At 39.9% G+C, this 14156-nt stretch overlaps 3 protein-coding genes across 3 annotated transcripts; all 3 read right to left on the reverse strand.

The window, feature by feature from the left end:
• Window positions 1–1743: 1743 nt before the first annotated feature.
• olfm4.2 (olfactomedin 4, tandem duplicate 2) lies at window positions 1744–3550 on the reverse strand. The gene is made up of 5 exons (XM_031730954.2): window positions 3461–3550; window positions 3198–3365; window positions 2902–3114; window positions 2675–2816; window positions 1744–2588 (listed from the first exon to the last, which is right to left on the reverse strand). The coding sequence occupies exons 1-5, from the start codon at window positions 3533–3535 to the stop codon at window positions 1795–1797; spliced, it is 1392 nt and encodes a 463-aa protein (XP_031586814.2). The 5' UTR covers window positions 3536–3550; the 3' UTR covers window positions 1744–1794.
• A 2636-nt stretch (window positions 3551–6186) lies between these two features.
• On the reverse strand, window positions 6187–7785 carry olfm4.1 (olfactomedin 4, tandem duplicate 1). Its single transcript, XM_039603684.1, has 4 exons — window positions 7621–7785; window positions 7318–7530; window positions 7101–7248; window positions 6187–7022 (listed from the first exon to the last, which is right to left on the reverse strand). The coding sequence occupies exons 1-4, from the start codon at window positions 7783–7785 to the stop codon at window positions 6187–6189; spliced, it is 1362 nt and encodes a 453-aa protein (XP_039459618.1).
• LOC116313315 (leucine-rich repeat-containing protein 74A) lies at window positions 7771–13712 on the reverse strand. The gene is made up of 15 exons (XM_039603685.1): window positions 13601–13712; window positions 13302–13474; window positions 13119–13226; window positions 12880–13015; window positions 12647–12696; window positions 12449–12530; window positions 12272–12357; window positions 12009–12203; window positions 11827–11922; window positions 10954–11097; window positions 10663–10767; window positions 10447–10532; window positions 8432–9032; window positions 7897–8011; window positions 7771–7797 (listed from the first exon to the last, which is right to left on the reverse strand). Exons 1-14 carry the CDS (start codon window positions 13710–13712, stop codon window positions 8000–8002), a joined length of 1986 nt encoding a protein of 661 aa, XP_039459619.1. The 3' UTR covers window positions 7771–7797; window positions 7897–7999.
• Between the last annotated feature and the right edge of the window lie 444 nt (window positions 13713–14156).

The following is a 14156-nucleotide window of genomic DNA, read 5'->3' on the forward strand; positions in this document are numbered from 1 at the left end:
AAGCACATTTAAAATTATTCATTTTATATAACAATCGATTTTTTATTTTTATTTTTTTTAAATGTCGACCATGTACATCTAATGAAAGGTTCCTCCTGTTTAGAATTGATAAGCTGCTGGGTCTCGGTGGGTACTTGGTACCAGATGGAGCCAGGCTCCAACCAGAGCACAAAGGCAAGTCCTCCCCCACCCCCTCACCCACCCAAGGGAGGGATTGGGTTACGGAAGTGGGAGGAAACTCCAGCATGTCCCTGGAAGAAAGGGGAGAAATATGGGCATAAGATCAAATGCTGTAACCTTATCCAAAAGGGGAGGGGTATTAGTCACCGCAGAGTTTTTTTTTTATCCATCCACAATTAAATCAAATTTTATTTTATTTTAATTCAGACTGAAGCAAAATAACTCAGTTGAATGATAAACTTTGATTTTAATCCATTAGCCTAAATGTAAGACATCATTTATGACAATCACAATACAGGAGACCAAGAAGATGCCCGGGTGTTGAATGTTTCATGATAGGAACCATGATGTCACTGTGTTTGTAGGTCCTCTGATTAGTGGGATTGTATGCAAGCTGACAAATTTCTCCTGAAATATCTGTAAGATGATTCTCACTTCCCTCAGTGTCATAGGTAGTAGAACTTCAAAGTGTCTGGCCTGGTGACATACATACCGTTTCCTACAGTTACAGGCATGTACACAGTTGTTGTCTTTTGTATTTCTATTTTATTGAAAAAGCAGCATTAAAGACAAAGCAGTTGCGCTCTTGCTTGAAGAGCTTCTAACGTATTCAGATGTGACAGCTGCTGTTATCTGTAGTCTAATAACCCTCTTATTATCTTAGCTAAACCATGTGACATCATTTCACGGCCATAAACATTTTATTAGAACAGCATCACTGACCCTTGAGATTAGTGCACATGTGCATTATGTATACTATCCTTGAACTACTACAGGTCTATGATCCATGACAGGGTTCCTGTTGTTTGTTTTCTTTATTTAATCTGATGTATGAAAAAAACTGAAATAAAAGATGATTATGGCAAATCTTTATCTTAGTACTTATGGTGAGAAACTTGCGTTTTTAGTATCAGAAAGTAAATCCTGTATGAAGCTGCGGTTTTCTGTGAAATGTGTGTATATGTTTATTTACATTACATGATAACAGTTTATCTCCAGTTGCAGTTTACAAAAGTTTATTATCTCCTTTAAACTCCTGTAAACTCTCCAGTTACATGAAAGAACTGCTCAATTAGTTCACTTTGATCAATGAAAGCTAAAGTGATTAATCTGCAGTAAAATCACATTTTTTACTGAACTTTATGCGCATGTTAAATTCTGATTGTGAGTCTTAATGCCCAGCCACAGATAGAGCACACAGTTATTTAAAACCCTGTTTAACATGTGAACACTGGACGTGCACCACTGTATGCCTGTTTGTCATATTTTGGTTCATGTTTTTCTATTCAATAAGGACTTGTGTGCAAAAATGTTTATCTGAATACAGTAAGAATTATTTTATCAAATTCGTGCATTTTTTTCTGTTTCATTTGATTATCTAGAACTATTTTAAATCTGAAACTAAATTTGTGTGGCATAATTTCATAATGATATCATTCAGGTGTATAGACAATTGAGACAGTTCACTTTATTTGAATGCTTCAGTTTGATTTTATTCAGGAAAAGATAGCCAAAAGCCAATGCATCACAGAAAACACAGGGCTTTAGCCATGGGAAAAGAGATTACAGAAGACTCGTATCAATCACAATACGGCAGATGACCAGGAGATAAAATTATTCTTTGTCAAATTTCACATTATAGGACACATAATATCCATTGTTGTACATGTAGAGTTTCTGGTCGGTGGGGTTGTAGTCCAGGTTGGTGTATTTGTCCTGGAACTTCTGGAACTGAATGCTGAGGTGTTTCTCCTCCTTGGTCTTGGTGTCAAATGCGTAGTAAATCTCCTCTGTGGCAACATCCACTGACCTGGTGGCATACATAACTCCACAGGCCATGAAAGAATTACCCACCATCTCCTTATACACATCAGTGTTCCACTCATCTTCAACTCCAAAAGATTTTTCGTCTATCTTAGCAATGACAATTTTCCCTTTGCTTGCCTCTGAAGCATACATTACCCACAGTCCATTTTCATCAGCTGCAAAGTCTAAGAACTGACTGGCTGAGTAACTGTAAGAGAACTTTGAACTAGCGGCTGAGATCACTCTGTAGTCGTATGTGGAACTGGTCAGGTTCAGTTTGGCCATACTGAGAGGTGAGTTGCGCTGATAGTACAGGCTGTTACTGCGAACAGCGAAATTGCTGCCAAGCCCTGCCCATCCGCTTGGTGTGCGATGGTTTTTGAATGCAGACCTCAAAATCAGCTTATCATAGTTAGAGTACAAGTAAAAGTCACTGATTGAAGGGGAGCTGTATGCACCATAGAAGTACATGGACTCAGAACCTCGAAGAGGTTTAGAGTCTTTTCCCCAGCCCCCATAAATGTAACCTGGGCTCAGCTGAGCATTCAGCTGAAGCACCATTGGCTTGCTGAGGGCCAAGATTCCTGTGTGATTACAGTTACCTGAAGAGAAAAATAAACATGTTTAAAATGATTAGTAATGTCAAAACTGTACACCAGCATTAATCCAGCCAAGGCAGTGGCCTTACCAATATCTGGACTGATGAGCTCCTGCTCCGTCTGGCAGTCCTCCAGCTTCTTCTGCAGCTTAGCCAGCTCAATGCGGAACACCGCCAGGTTGCTCTCGTCATAACTCTCCAGCTGGTTCACAATGAGGCTCATGTTGTGGATCTAAAAACACACAGAAAGACAGACACATAAATTAGGTGCTCTTAAAAATAAGTCATTTGCATGTAAGTTCAAAAGCAGTTTTCACCTCAGTGTACAGGCTGTCAAATATGGGTGAGGAGGAGTTGAGAGAGTTTTTGAGCTGAGATACCAGAGCCTCAAATTCTCTCAGCTCAATCCTGAGCAGCTCAAAGTCCAGCTTGATGTATTTGTCAGGACTGCTTTCCAGTATGTTCACTCTAATTGTCAGCTCAGTTAGGTCCTGCAGGTAGACCTCCAGCTTAGCCTCAAATCCCACTATCTGGAAGGGTGAAAAAAGCAATGTTTATGTGTTACTACAGGATATTTTTTCAAATTCCATGTAATCATTTAGTCCTACTGCACCTTGTTCATTTGGATTTCCACTTCCAACATCAGATCTTTAGTGACTTCTTGCATGTGCTCAACCCGGTCAGCAGGGAAGGTTGTGTCAGGCAGAAAAACATGGCAAACACACTGACCTGACTCACTCACTGATGCCGTTACATTTCCAGACTCCCAGTCCTCCACTGGCTAAAATTTAAAAAAAAAACAAAACAAAAAAACATTAAAGAGACATATCTGATCACTGTGCCTGCATGCTTTAATAGAAAAGTAAAGGCACTTACAATCCAGGCCAAAACAGGGCTGAGGGCTGGCAGGAGCAGCAGCAGAAGAGCTGGCAACATTGTGTCTCTCTTCATCTCTCAAAGGTTTTCTCCGTGGCTTTCTCAGAGTGTTTTTAAAGGTAGCTCTTATCAGACCATCTTAAACACCTTCTCTCTTCACAAATTTATTATCTTAGTCCAACATACACTCAGGCATTTTATTTGTTTGCTTATGACAAGCACAGAGGAATCCACCACGTCACGTTTAATACAAATGTGGGGTGCAGATGAGAAGCACAGCATGTGTTGCTGCTGTGTTGTTATGTTTATGACCTGACAATTTGGACAAGTATTCATTCTATGATCCTGTGTCCTGTTTGCACAAAGGCAAACACGACTTTTATTAGGAGTAGATTGCTGTAAGTCATAAAGGTTTTTTAGAACATTGTCCTAAAAGTGTGAAATCACAAGTCCATTAAAATGGAGCAACTTATACTTCTCCATCTATGCCAGTAATTGCAAGTGACTTGGGTGGAGTTTTTGAACACCGTAGTTTGTGGAAACGAAGTGTTTTGCCACAAGGAACGTTGAATTAAATGCTGACTCAGCCCAATAAAATCACTGTATGACAAACTCATCTGAATCATCATCTGAATCAAAATGCTGGTTTAAAGATTTCCTCATTAAATAGCATTAGAGTTTAAATTTATTAATAAAAGGCAGATGATACTCGAATGCATTTTCTTGTAAAAAGCTGATTGTGAGTGATTGAAAATCAATAAAGAAGGCAGTAATTGAAGACTGTAAACGAGCAGAGACAAGTGATAAACCCACTGCTCTCATGGCAGAAACCTCTGAGGGCAGAAAGACTCACTGGATCATTAGATGAAGTATGTGTGAATCAGTCAGTTTGGGCTTTGCAGTTACCAAATGTACCAAGTCTACCAAAACTATTTTCTATATCAGACATGATCACGTCACTCAAAGAAAGAATTTCAAGTAACTGAAGCCCTTTGGATTTAGTTCAACTTTTTAGAAGTTTTTTTTTTCCTGTAACAATTTCAAATGTTTACTCTCATTAAGGTCTTTTTTGTTGAACAGCTATGGGAGATTTTGCCTGTTAGTGTGTGGTAGCACTTCACTGTGAACTAGTTCACTATATGGACTAAATGATTTCTGCCTTTCTTGCTTTGACACACAAACATATTTATGGGCCTTTTATTTATTTATTTGTTTGTTTATTTCACATATTTTTGAACTCTTAAATATGTTTTCACAAAAAAAACCCCCTGCTATTTGTCATATTAGAAAAACTGAAAAACACTGAGCAGGGGAAAAATGCCAAGGGACAATCTCCCAATGACAATTCTAATGAGTTCTTGAACAATCTTCAGACTTGGTGTTCACACCTGTAAAGTTTTGGGACGACTTGATTTCATGATGAGATACAAACATGGACTTGCACAAAGACTCATGAGGTGAAACAATACCAGGTGTGAGAAATATTCATCTTTTTTTATTATTTATGTGGTTTCAAGTCTGAATGTCTCCATCCCATGTATGCCTAAGAATGCCCTCTAGTTTATTTTGTAAGGATATGTAAACACGACAAAGTTCAGTGCAAGGTGGGATCACGTTTGTTATATGCAGGAATAGAACCCTGTATTGGGTGCCTCATTTACCCAATTGCAGAATAAGTTCTCTCTCCCTGAGTCACATTTTTTTTTTTTTCGATATTTACAGATAAGAAACTATGTTCGTCAGGGTATTTTAAACTTTCCATCTCTTCCAGAAGAGGGACCAATTTTTAAGCTCCTTCTGGGCTCCCCGAACTTTAACAAGTTGGTTTCTGGTTTTGTGAATGTTTTTCCAGAGTATTTGAATTCTAAATCTGACTTTTTGAAGAATGCATGGGAGGAGCTGGGTTTGCAAATTGGGGATGAGGTGTGGGAGAGGAGTCCGTGTAGGAATCATCATTGGACATGGGGTAGGATGTATTCTCTGACTGCCACTGTAGCAGTTTTTAGTCAAGTTACTGCACATACAGGATGATTATTCCATTGCACTTTAAATGCAGACATGCATACAGTGGTTCAGTTAGATCATTTATGACTGCAGTCAACACAGATGTTATAGTTTTGTATGTTCAAGTAAGTTTTATTTTTATTTCATTTTGACATTTTGTTTCTAATTCTGCATAATTTGAATTTCCAGGGTGGATTTCCACGTTTGAGTTTAATTTTTATTGTGGGAAAATGTTTAGTTGAGTTTAGATCAGTTTCAGTGTTAGTTTTTTGTTTTGTTTTTTTAATCTTTTTAAATTTTACTGAATAGAGGGCACACATCTGAGGCAAGATTTAGGAAAATTAGTACAGGTGTTACAATAAAAATATAAGTTTTTGAAACAGTGGACACACTCTTCTAGACATGCCTATCAATGATTTGTCAGGGAAGTTATAATAATTACAAATATTGTATTAATAGTTAGCAAACTAACTAAAACAACAGATATTACCTCTACAGTAGAATAGAATAGACGTTTTTGAAAGTACAATTAAGAACCATTTTTATTTTAATTCTGTTTTAGTTTTCAAAGTTCACAAAAAAAGACACTCATGACACTTGTGTGATGCTTGAAATCATTTATTAACAATCAAGAAGGATTAGGAGCTCATTACTCGACAAGATGAGACAATAGTTGGTTCATTCTTATGATGTGATACTTCAGAAAATATCAGATCTTCAATTTAGGTTAAAAGAACTTGTGGTGGCGTGGTGGCCGTAGCCGCAGCTGTGTGGTTAAACCACAGGTGGTACTGGACATAGTAGCCATCATTGTACATGTAGAGCTTCTGGTCAGTGGGATTGTAGTGCAGGTTGGAGTACTTCTCCTGGAACCTCTCAAAGGGAATACTGATGTAAGTTTCCTCTTTGGTTTTAGTGTCATACTTGTAAAATATCTCTTCAGTGATGGTATCGATTGTCCTGACTGCATACAAAGTGCCACAAACCATGAAGGCATTGCTCACACCCGGCTTGTAGATACTAGTCTCCATTTCCTCCTCTATCCCAAAAGACGCCTCATCTATTTTAGCAATGACCATCCGACCAGCAGACTGCTGTGTGGAATAGGTCACCCACAGCCCGGTCTCATCGGCAGCAAAGTCAAAGTTCTGATTGGAGAAGTAAGCATAAGAGAAGCCTGAACTAGCCTTGGGGATCACCCTGGACTCATATGCCATTGTGGTGAAATTCAGTTTAGCTAACCCAAACGGGTTGTTGATCTGATAATACAGAGTATTGTCACGGAAGATAAAATTGGTTCCTGTGCCACGCCAACTGGTTTGTAAGTTGTGATGCTGAAAGTGGTTTCTTAAAATGAGGTTCTTGTAGTTAGTGTAGAACCTGATGTCAATAATGGAGGCACCTGTATACCCAGAGTACCAGTACATGGACTCTCTGTCTGGAATAGGTTTTGAATCTTTCCCCCATCCACCAAATTTGTAGCCAGAGTTTAGATGGGCATTCAGTTGGCTTACTATGGGTTTGCTGAGCTTGGTGATACCAGTGTGTGCACATGAACCTGCAGAAGGAGAGGAAAATTAGGCCGTAATCACAAAAACAGGGATTACAACTGGAATGATGGTATAAGTGAGCTTACCAATGTTGGGGTAGAAAAGCTCCTGGTGGCGTCTCTCACACTCCTCTAGTTGCAGCTGCACCTTAAGGTATTCTCGGCGTGTCACCAGAATTAAATTCTTGTCGTAGGTCTTTTCCAGCCTGTTCAGGGTCTCCACCATGACTGTAATCTGAGAGATAACACAATGGATCTCCACTGCTTCTGCTGGCTTTTAAAACACCTTCAGCTCGGGACTTACCTGTACACGCAGGGATTTAAGGACAGCGGTGGAGCCGTTGATGGAGAGCTGCAGGTCTATAATCAAGGCCTCCACTTGTTTAATCTCAATCTTTATCTCATTCCGTTCACTTTCACTGTAGCCATCAGGATTCTCCTCCATTTTTTCAATTTCTGCTGTCACTTTTAGGATCTTTTCTGCATATTCTGTCACCTTGATTTCATATTCCCCCAGCTGAAATTTAATCAGGAAAAAACATTAAAAAATGTTTTTTGTCACAATTATGTAATCTTTTAATGCACATGTTCCCTTATGAATAAATACCTTGCCCATTTCCAGCTCCAGTTCACGTGAGATCTCCACTGCGGTCTGCTCTATCACCACCAGATCACCTACAGGAAAAGTTGAACCGGGCAGGAAGGCGTCACAGGAGCACCTTTCACCACCTCCACCTCCGGACTCATTCCTTGGATTCCCCTCACTCCACATGCTCCTCACTCCCTAAAAAAGAGTTAGATGGAAGAAATCATCTCACCTAAATGTGTACGGAGCTTTAAAGAATAAAGATGAATCGCTTGATCTACGTCATGTCATGCATACCCCCCAGGCAACTGTGGAGCTCAGCAGTGCTGAGAGATACAGAGTGACGATCATTCTGCTGCAGTCAGAGTGGTTATGACTGAGATAGGTGGATCGTTTGAATTTATATATCCTCCTGCATCATATCAGAGGACGCAGCACCTGTCTCAGTTCACAGAGTTATTAGTTCAGGAACATGCCAGGATATAATGCTCATTCTTATCTACAGCAAACAGAAATTAACCTCAGATGTTTGTTTACAATTATCCTCAAGTGTGTGGGCTCGCATGAGAACAACATTCCCGAATACCATGATGAAATATTATGTTTCTGAAGTAGGCCCATCCCACTCACTGTCATTAACTGCAAGGTGGCGAAGACATGACCGCTGATAACTTATTAAAGCAATAAATAAATATTTTTAAATAAGACTGATAATCAAATTTGTTATTTATTCATTTAAAAATATTGCATGACATAGTAACCAAGGGAAAAACTCACAACAGATATAATATACCACACAATACAGCATCATACAGAGTTCATGTCACTTGACCGTTACTGCAGGGTTCTTTGAAGCTTTGTCTGCATTCTTCTTCGGTTTCTTTTTCTTCACTTTCTTGGCTTTGACTTTACTTTTACCCTCTGACTGCTTTACATTAAGAGCGGGCCTGGATCTCGTCAGGCTGTTAGCAGTGGGGCTTAGCTTGCTGTGGCTCATCTCTGGATCAGAGCGAACGCCCTGAGCAGAGATGGACTTGTCTGGAGCAGAGCGAGGGGAATCGGCCGACAGGTTTGGCTGGGAGTACGAGCGCATCCCGGAGGAGCTGGTGGGACGGTAAGGCGTGGCGCCTCTTAACATGGGCAGGTGGATGTTGCTCATGTTAGTGACAGAGTAGCGGCTGCTGTTGGACATGACAATGTGGTGCCAAGAGCTGAGAGGGGTGGCGGAAAAGTGTTGAGGGCCACTCGAGTCTTCTTTGGCACCTCCCGGAGACATGACCATGGAGCTGCGAGGTGTCACCGCCTCCACGGCACTTTGGAAGGTTTTGAGAATGCGGTCACTCTTCTGCTTCTCTTTCTTCTGACGGGACTCAAATTTCCTAAGCTGGCGGCGGTGATCCCTCATCATTTGTTTCCTTGTATCTGCCAGTCCCCTGCACAGAATGGTCAGATTATAGTATAAACATCACTGACTGCTTTTAGATTCATACGCCAACCAATTAACTACCTGTCTCTCCACAACTGCACTTTTCTGTGAAGCCTAACAACTTGAACAGCCTCTCCTACCTCACTAACGACTTCACTACAATCACTACTTGGATGTCCTTAAATTCTCTCAATTTCAATCCCAACAACTGAGGTTCTTGTGTTCGGCCCTGACAGCTTCTCATTCCACTGGCTGAGTTAGAGTTAATTTCAAAATGTTAGTATTTATCTATGTGCAGTGTGGCAGAACAATGAGGCAGTAGTTAACACTGCATGATGGTCCTAGTTTGAACCCACCTGTGTATGGAATTTTTGCACGTTCACTAGGTACCCCAGATGAATTACATACAGTATAAAGCCCATCATACCCAGGCTTCTGTATGCATTAAGATCTGCTTTAACCTTATTCCAGCAGTAACCTCCCTGATCATATGATCAGGGTCTTATAATTGTGATATTTATTTATTTTATGCTCATATTTTAAATCTAGAGGCGATCATGTTTTTGAGACTGTAGCTTTTAAACTTTGGTACAACCTTCCTCAGCCTGTCACGATGGCTGAATCTGTGGTCTGCTTTAAACAACTGCTGAAAGGGGTTAGCTTTTTCTTAAACCTATGATCATTACTTTTTATGTAGTTTATAAAACACCTATATAAAAATATGAATGTAGGGATGAATGTATAGACCACATGGTTTATCATCTGTTTGTATGCTGAGCTACGTGGACTTCTTTAACATGTGTTTTTATCCAAACTGTGGAAGAAAAGTTCCCATACAAGTTATTCTTAGCTTATGATTCTCTCTGTGCTATACATAACTATACATATATAACACTATTACTACTTCAGTGGAGCTTCTGCGATTAGTTTGGTGAGTCTGTCTGTTTGTCTTTTAGTATGATTACTTAAAAAATGTGGTCAGATTTTTTTCAGGCAGATTTGCAACAAAAAAAAAAAAAGAAAAGAAAAGGAAAAAGAAAAAACAACTTCTGTAGTAAATTATATATACAGTAGATCTGTGAATATTTGGAAAAAGCTTTTACCAGTGCGAGAGACAACCCAATATCCTAATACACTAGTCAAATAGACTTCTGCTGCAAGTGAGTGAACTTTTCAGGCTTGAAGAGGTTTGCAGTTTTCAGCTACTCTTACTTTTGATGGGGTCAGTTGAACTTAAGATCTGGGCAAATTCCCAGGCCATAACTAAGACACTCTATGCCCAGCTGTACTATCAGTAAACGAGAGATAAAAACAATCAAAATGTTAAAATGATAAGCTTTAACACACCAAAGCTCCACCTTGTAACGTAAATATTGAAGCTTCAGATGTGAGTATATTTAGACAGTATGGGAAATGCTCACCTGTAGTCCACCATTCCTGTCCTGTCCCGATCAAGTCTCTGAATCAGCTCCTCAATCTGGTATCGGTCCAAGGGAATGCTTGATTGCTTACAGTTTCACACAAAAGAGGAAAAGGGAATCAGTTTCATAGTTGCTCTCTTTATCACAGTAAACTCTCAGTGAAATGCACGGACTCTACACGGCTCCATATACAGTATCACAGTTTGTTTGGAAAACCTGAACTGCTTTCCTGAAGTCAGTAACAGACACTCTCATGATGCCATCTTTATCGATGTTTCGAAAGAAATCCCACAGCCGCAGTTTCCGTTGGTCCAGATAATCCTTCAGAAGCATTGGTAGAAGTGATTTTGACAATAAATAAATGCAGTCCAACAAAATAAGTAAACAGAACAGCAAATATACTCTGAATAAAAAAGAAATAATAAAAATAAAGATATATCGTGTATATTTTCACAATAAAATTCATGCAGTAGGTGTCAGACGCTCATTTGACCAATTGAGACAGACCTGAATGACTTTCATTGGATCAACACGTTTTGGTGGCTTCTTAGCCATGAAGCCTCCTACGCCTCCATACTGTACATCCAGACCAGGATGCTCCTGACACGTCACCTCCAATAGATGCACAAAGTGCTCATTTACCAGCACATTCTGTTCAGATAAAAGACAACATGATATACACACACACATTTTGCTTCCTATGTCAAAAAAAAAAGGGAAAAAAATTACAACTTTGACTTAATATGAACACAAAATTGAACTGAAATCAGAGCAAAAATGACTTGGTTAAAGAGAAAGTTCACCTTATAATTACATATGTTTAAATCTGGCCTGTAGTGCAGTTTCTCTGTATAGACCTTTTAGATGAGAGTTGCTCAGTTTCAGTAGCACTGAATATTTCCAGAAATGACCTGGTTGTGAGCAGTTTCATTACTATTTTTTCTCCATAAAACAACACCTGCTGACTGTATAACTGTGCAGAAGGAAGCGTGCATTTACCCATGACGAGAACCTGGTGATTGTGACAGCTTGGCAGGATGTAAACGCTGATAATGCTTTCTGCTATGATGTAATATCAACCAGCTGCATGTCTACTTTAGATGATGTTGTTTGGCAGAAAGAAAAAACTACGTCGTGCAAGAATTGCTCTGAATTGCTCTGAATTGCTCTGAATTGCTCTGAATTGCTCTGCTCTAATTGGGTCTTGATCTGCGGAAAGAAACTCAAGAACTGGGACATTTGCACCAGAACAATTCACATGGATAAATCCGACTACAGGCCTGCAGAACAATATGTAAATTTGATTTGTGGATGAACTGTCCCTACAGTCTGTGGTAATCTGTCATGACATGGAGCAGAGCAGGATGCACTGCCACTCACACATATGTTGATCTCCTCCAAGGCAGTTTTAGGTGAGTTCTTCACCACGTTGACTAGAGCCAGTGCGCCCTCTACTGTCAAAGAGTTATAAGCCAACTAAAGAAGTAGAAGACATTATCCGATATTTCACTTGAAGCCATGACTGTGATACACGTTACCCTAATGCAATTTCGTCCACCCACCGTCAGGACTCTGAGTGTGTCATTGAATTCAAGACCCCTGCACAGCATGCTGACACCTTCATTGGTCAGGCGGTTATTGTTGAGGTTGAGATGCACCAGAGTGGTGTTGAATTTGAGGGCTTCTCCCATTGCCAGAGCACCTTCGTTCCCAAAACCGTTCCACGATAAGTCAAGGTGCTTTAACATCATATTCACCTAAATGGGAAGACTGTGATGAAATGCTGCACACAGAGTAACTAACAAATTTTGTTAATCAGCCCTACTTTTAACCCAGCACAAAAAGCCACAGCCCCTTTCATTCTTAGATGATTCCAGCTGAGGTCCAGCACCTCCAGGCCCTCATTGTTTGCTGTAGAAATAAGAGAGCCAAGTCAGTGAAAGAATACATCTATAATACTATTAAGAACTAGTCTTAGACCTATTAAAACCTTTTACCATACCCAGCAGCTGTCCCAAATGCTCCCCTCCTTTTCCACAAAACTCATTATGGCTCAGATCCAGTACCTTTATCCTGGAATTGGTCTTGTAACAATATAGCAATGTGACAGGTGCAAGTAGCAAAAGAACAATTTATGAATATAGAAATGACTAAAATGGGTTGTTATGTGTGAAAAAGCAGGACATAACTGATAACTTACTGACAGAGCATCTACAAAATATTTAGCATCATCATCAGTAAATCCATTCCCTGCAGGGAAGAAAATGCTTTCAAAACAATCATGAAAAAAAAAAGATCACAATAATTATCGCTGTTAAATCGACAAACTAATCAGAAACTAACCTCGACTAACCTGTCAGGAAAAAGGCAACCCCGACAAAACAAATGTAAGCTGACTGTTTGTGATGCCTATGACTGTCAGTCATTTGTCACGTAACATCTGACAAGTTAAATGCATTGTCATGTGCATATTACCTGAAAGCTTCACAGATTTTAACGAAATGCTGTCCAGCAACATTTTAGCCACATACTCAGCTCCAGCAGATTTCAGATGGTTGTGGGATATATCCTGAAAAAAATGTATTATTAAAACCAAATTTGATGTAGAGCTCTCAGATTTAGACCTGAAATACACTTGTGCCCTCCAGTGGTCAACCTGGAGTCTTACATACCAGGTGCCGAATGGTGAAATTAGCCCTCAACGTCTCCATGAGGTATTTGGCTCCCTCAGCTTGAATTGAATTGTCTGCCAGTGCCAGGGCGCTTATTTGTGTATCAGTCTAAATAAAACCTGATCATCAGTTTTCTATTTAAAAGTGCCTCATTGATTAACAGCTCTTAGATGTTAAACCTACCACTAAAGCAATAGAAAGTGCCTTGCATCCCAAAGGTCCGAGCCCATGGTGGGAGAGTGTCACAGCTGGAGAGTCAAGGTTTCGAATAAAGTAAGAGACCGGCACCACACCTACCAGCTTGCAGGCCTGCATGTACACCTCAGCAGTGTCCATCTCCTTATTGATCTTATTTCCTGCATATTATAAAAGTCATAAATTAATATAACTAATGTATAGATTTATAGTAACAACTACTAAATTACTTAGTATTTAAACAAGAACCTCAAGGATTATTCCATGATTGAATTTAATATGCTCACCATCTGATTCCAAGTCTTTGTCAAACTCATCGCCAAAGCTGTCGAGATCAGTTGGGGATGGACAGTTGTCATCGTCTTTTAAGCAGAGGGACTCAAATGACAGTATCGACATTATGGCCTGTCTTTAAAACGTGTCCTTTTTGAAACGGTTCCCACTCACAAACATCAGGCTGTGATGTGCCTGGTAAGAACAGGGCCTGTGAAATGAAAGGGGCCTGTACTATGCCCCGGGTAATTCTACCCCTCAGGTTGTGTGTCTTGTGTCGTTAACAATTTATGCATCACTCGGGTTACAATCCTAAGCAAAAACTACAGTTATAGTGTGCTGTAATTTAATTCTGTCAGGGTTCGCTTGAGGACTCACACGCAGGACTCACACGCATGACTCAGAGGCACAGTTGGTATTTATTACAGTTCCACCAGGTGTATATACAAATAGTGCAGGGGTAGTGCTATATACAAAGCGGTGACAGGGAAAAAGGCTCCGGGGAAATCCAGGTAGGGAAAAGACACTTGCTCCTCTTCTGACTCTCTCCTAACGTGACCAGTCTCTCTC

Source organism: Oreochromis aureus, linkage group 19, assembly GCF_013358895.1.
Source record: "Oreochromis aureus strain Israel breed Guangdong linkage group 19, ZZ_aureus, whole genome shotgun sequence".
Classification (NCBI taxonomy): Eukaryota; Metazoa; Chordata; class Actinopteri; order Cichliformes; family Cichlidae; genus Oreochromis; species Oreochromis aureus.

What these genes read in the sequence shown, in the direction of transcription:
- olfm4.2 (XM_031730954.2), bottom strand. Translation starts at nt 3,535, where the DNA reads ATGAAGAGAGACACAATGTTGCCAGCTCTTCTGCTGCTGCTCCTGCCA. An exon ending in GCCCTGTTTTGGCCTGGATT is followed by an intron (nt 3,366 to 3,460) that starts GTAAGTGCCTTT and finishes TTTAAATTTTAG; the next exon opens with CCAGTGGAGGACTGGGAGTC. An exon ending in TGGAAATCCAAATGAACAAG is followed by an intron (nt 3,115 to 3,197) that starts GTGCAGTAGGAC and finishes TCACCCTTCCAG; the next exon opens with ATAGTGGGATTTGAGGCTAA.
- olfm4.1 (XM_039603684.1), bottom strand. Translation starts at nt 7,785, where the DNA reads ATGTGGAGTGAGGGGAATCCAAGGAATGAGTCCGGAGGTGGAGGTGGT. An exon ending in TGGAGCTGGAAATGGGCAAG is followed by an intron (nt 7,531 to 7,620) that starts GTATTTATTCAT and finishes ATTAAATTTCAG; the next exon opens with CTGGGGGAATATGAAATCAA. An exon ending in TTAAATCCCTGCGTGTACAG is followed by an intron (nt 7,249 to 7,317) that starts GTAAGTCCCGAG and finishes GTTATCTCTCAG; the next exon opens with ATTACAGTCATGGTGGAGAC.
- LOC116313315 (XM_039603685.1), bottom strand. Translation starts at nt 13,712, where the DNA reads ATGTCGATACTGTCATTTGAGTCCCTCTGCTTAAAAGACGATGACAAC. An exon ending in ATCCAATGAAAGTCATTCAG is followed by an intron (nt 10,768 to 10,953) that starts GTCTGTCTCAAT and finishes ATGCTTCTGAAG; the next exon opens with GATTATCTGGACCAACGGAA. An exon ending in ACAGGAATGGTGGACTACAG is followed by an intron (nt 9,033 to 10,446) that starts GTGAGCATTTCC and finishes CATTCTGTGCAG; the next exon opens with GGGACTGGCAGATACAAGGA.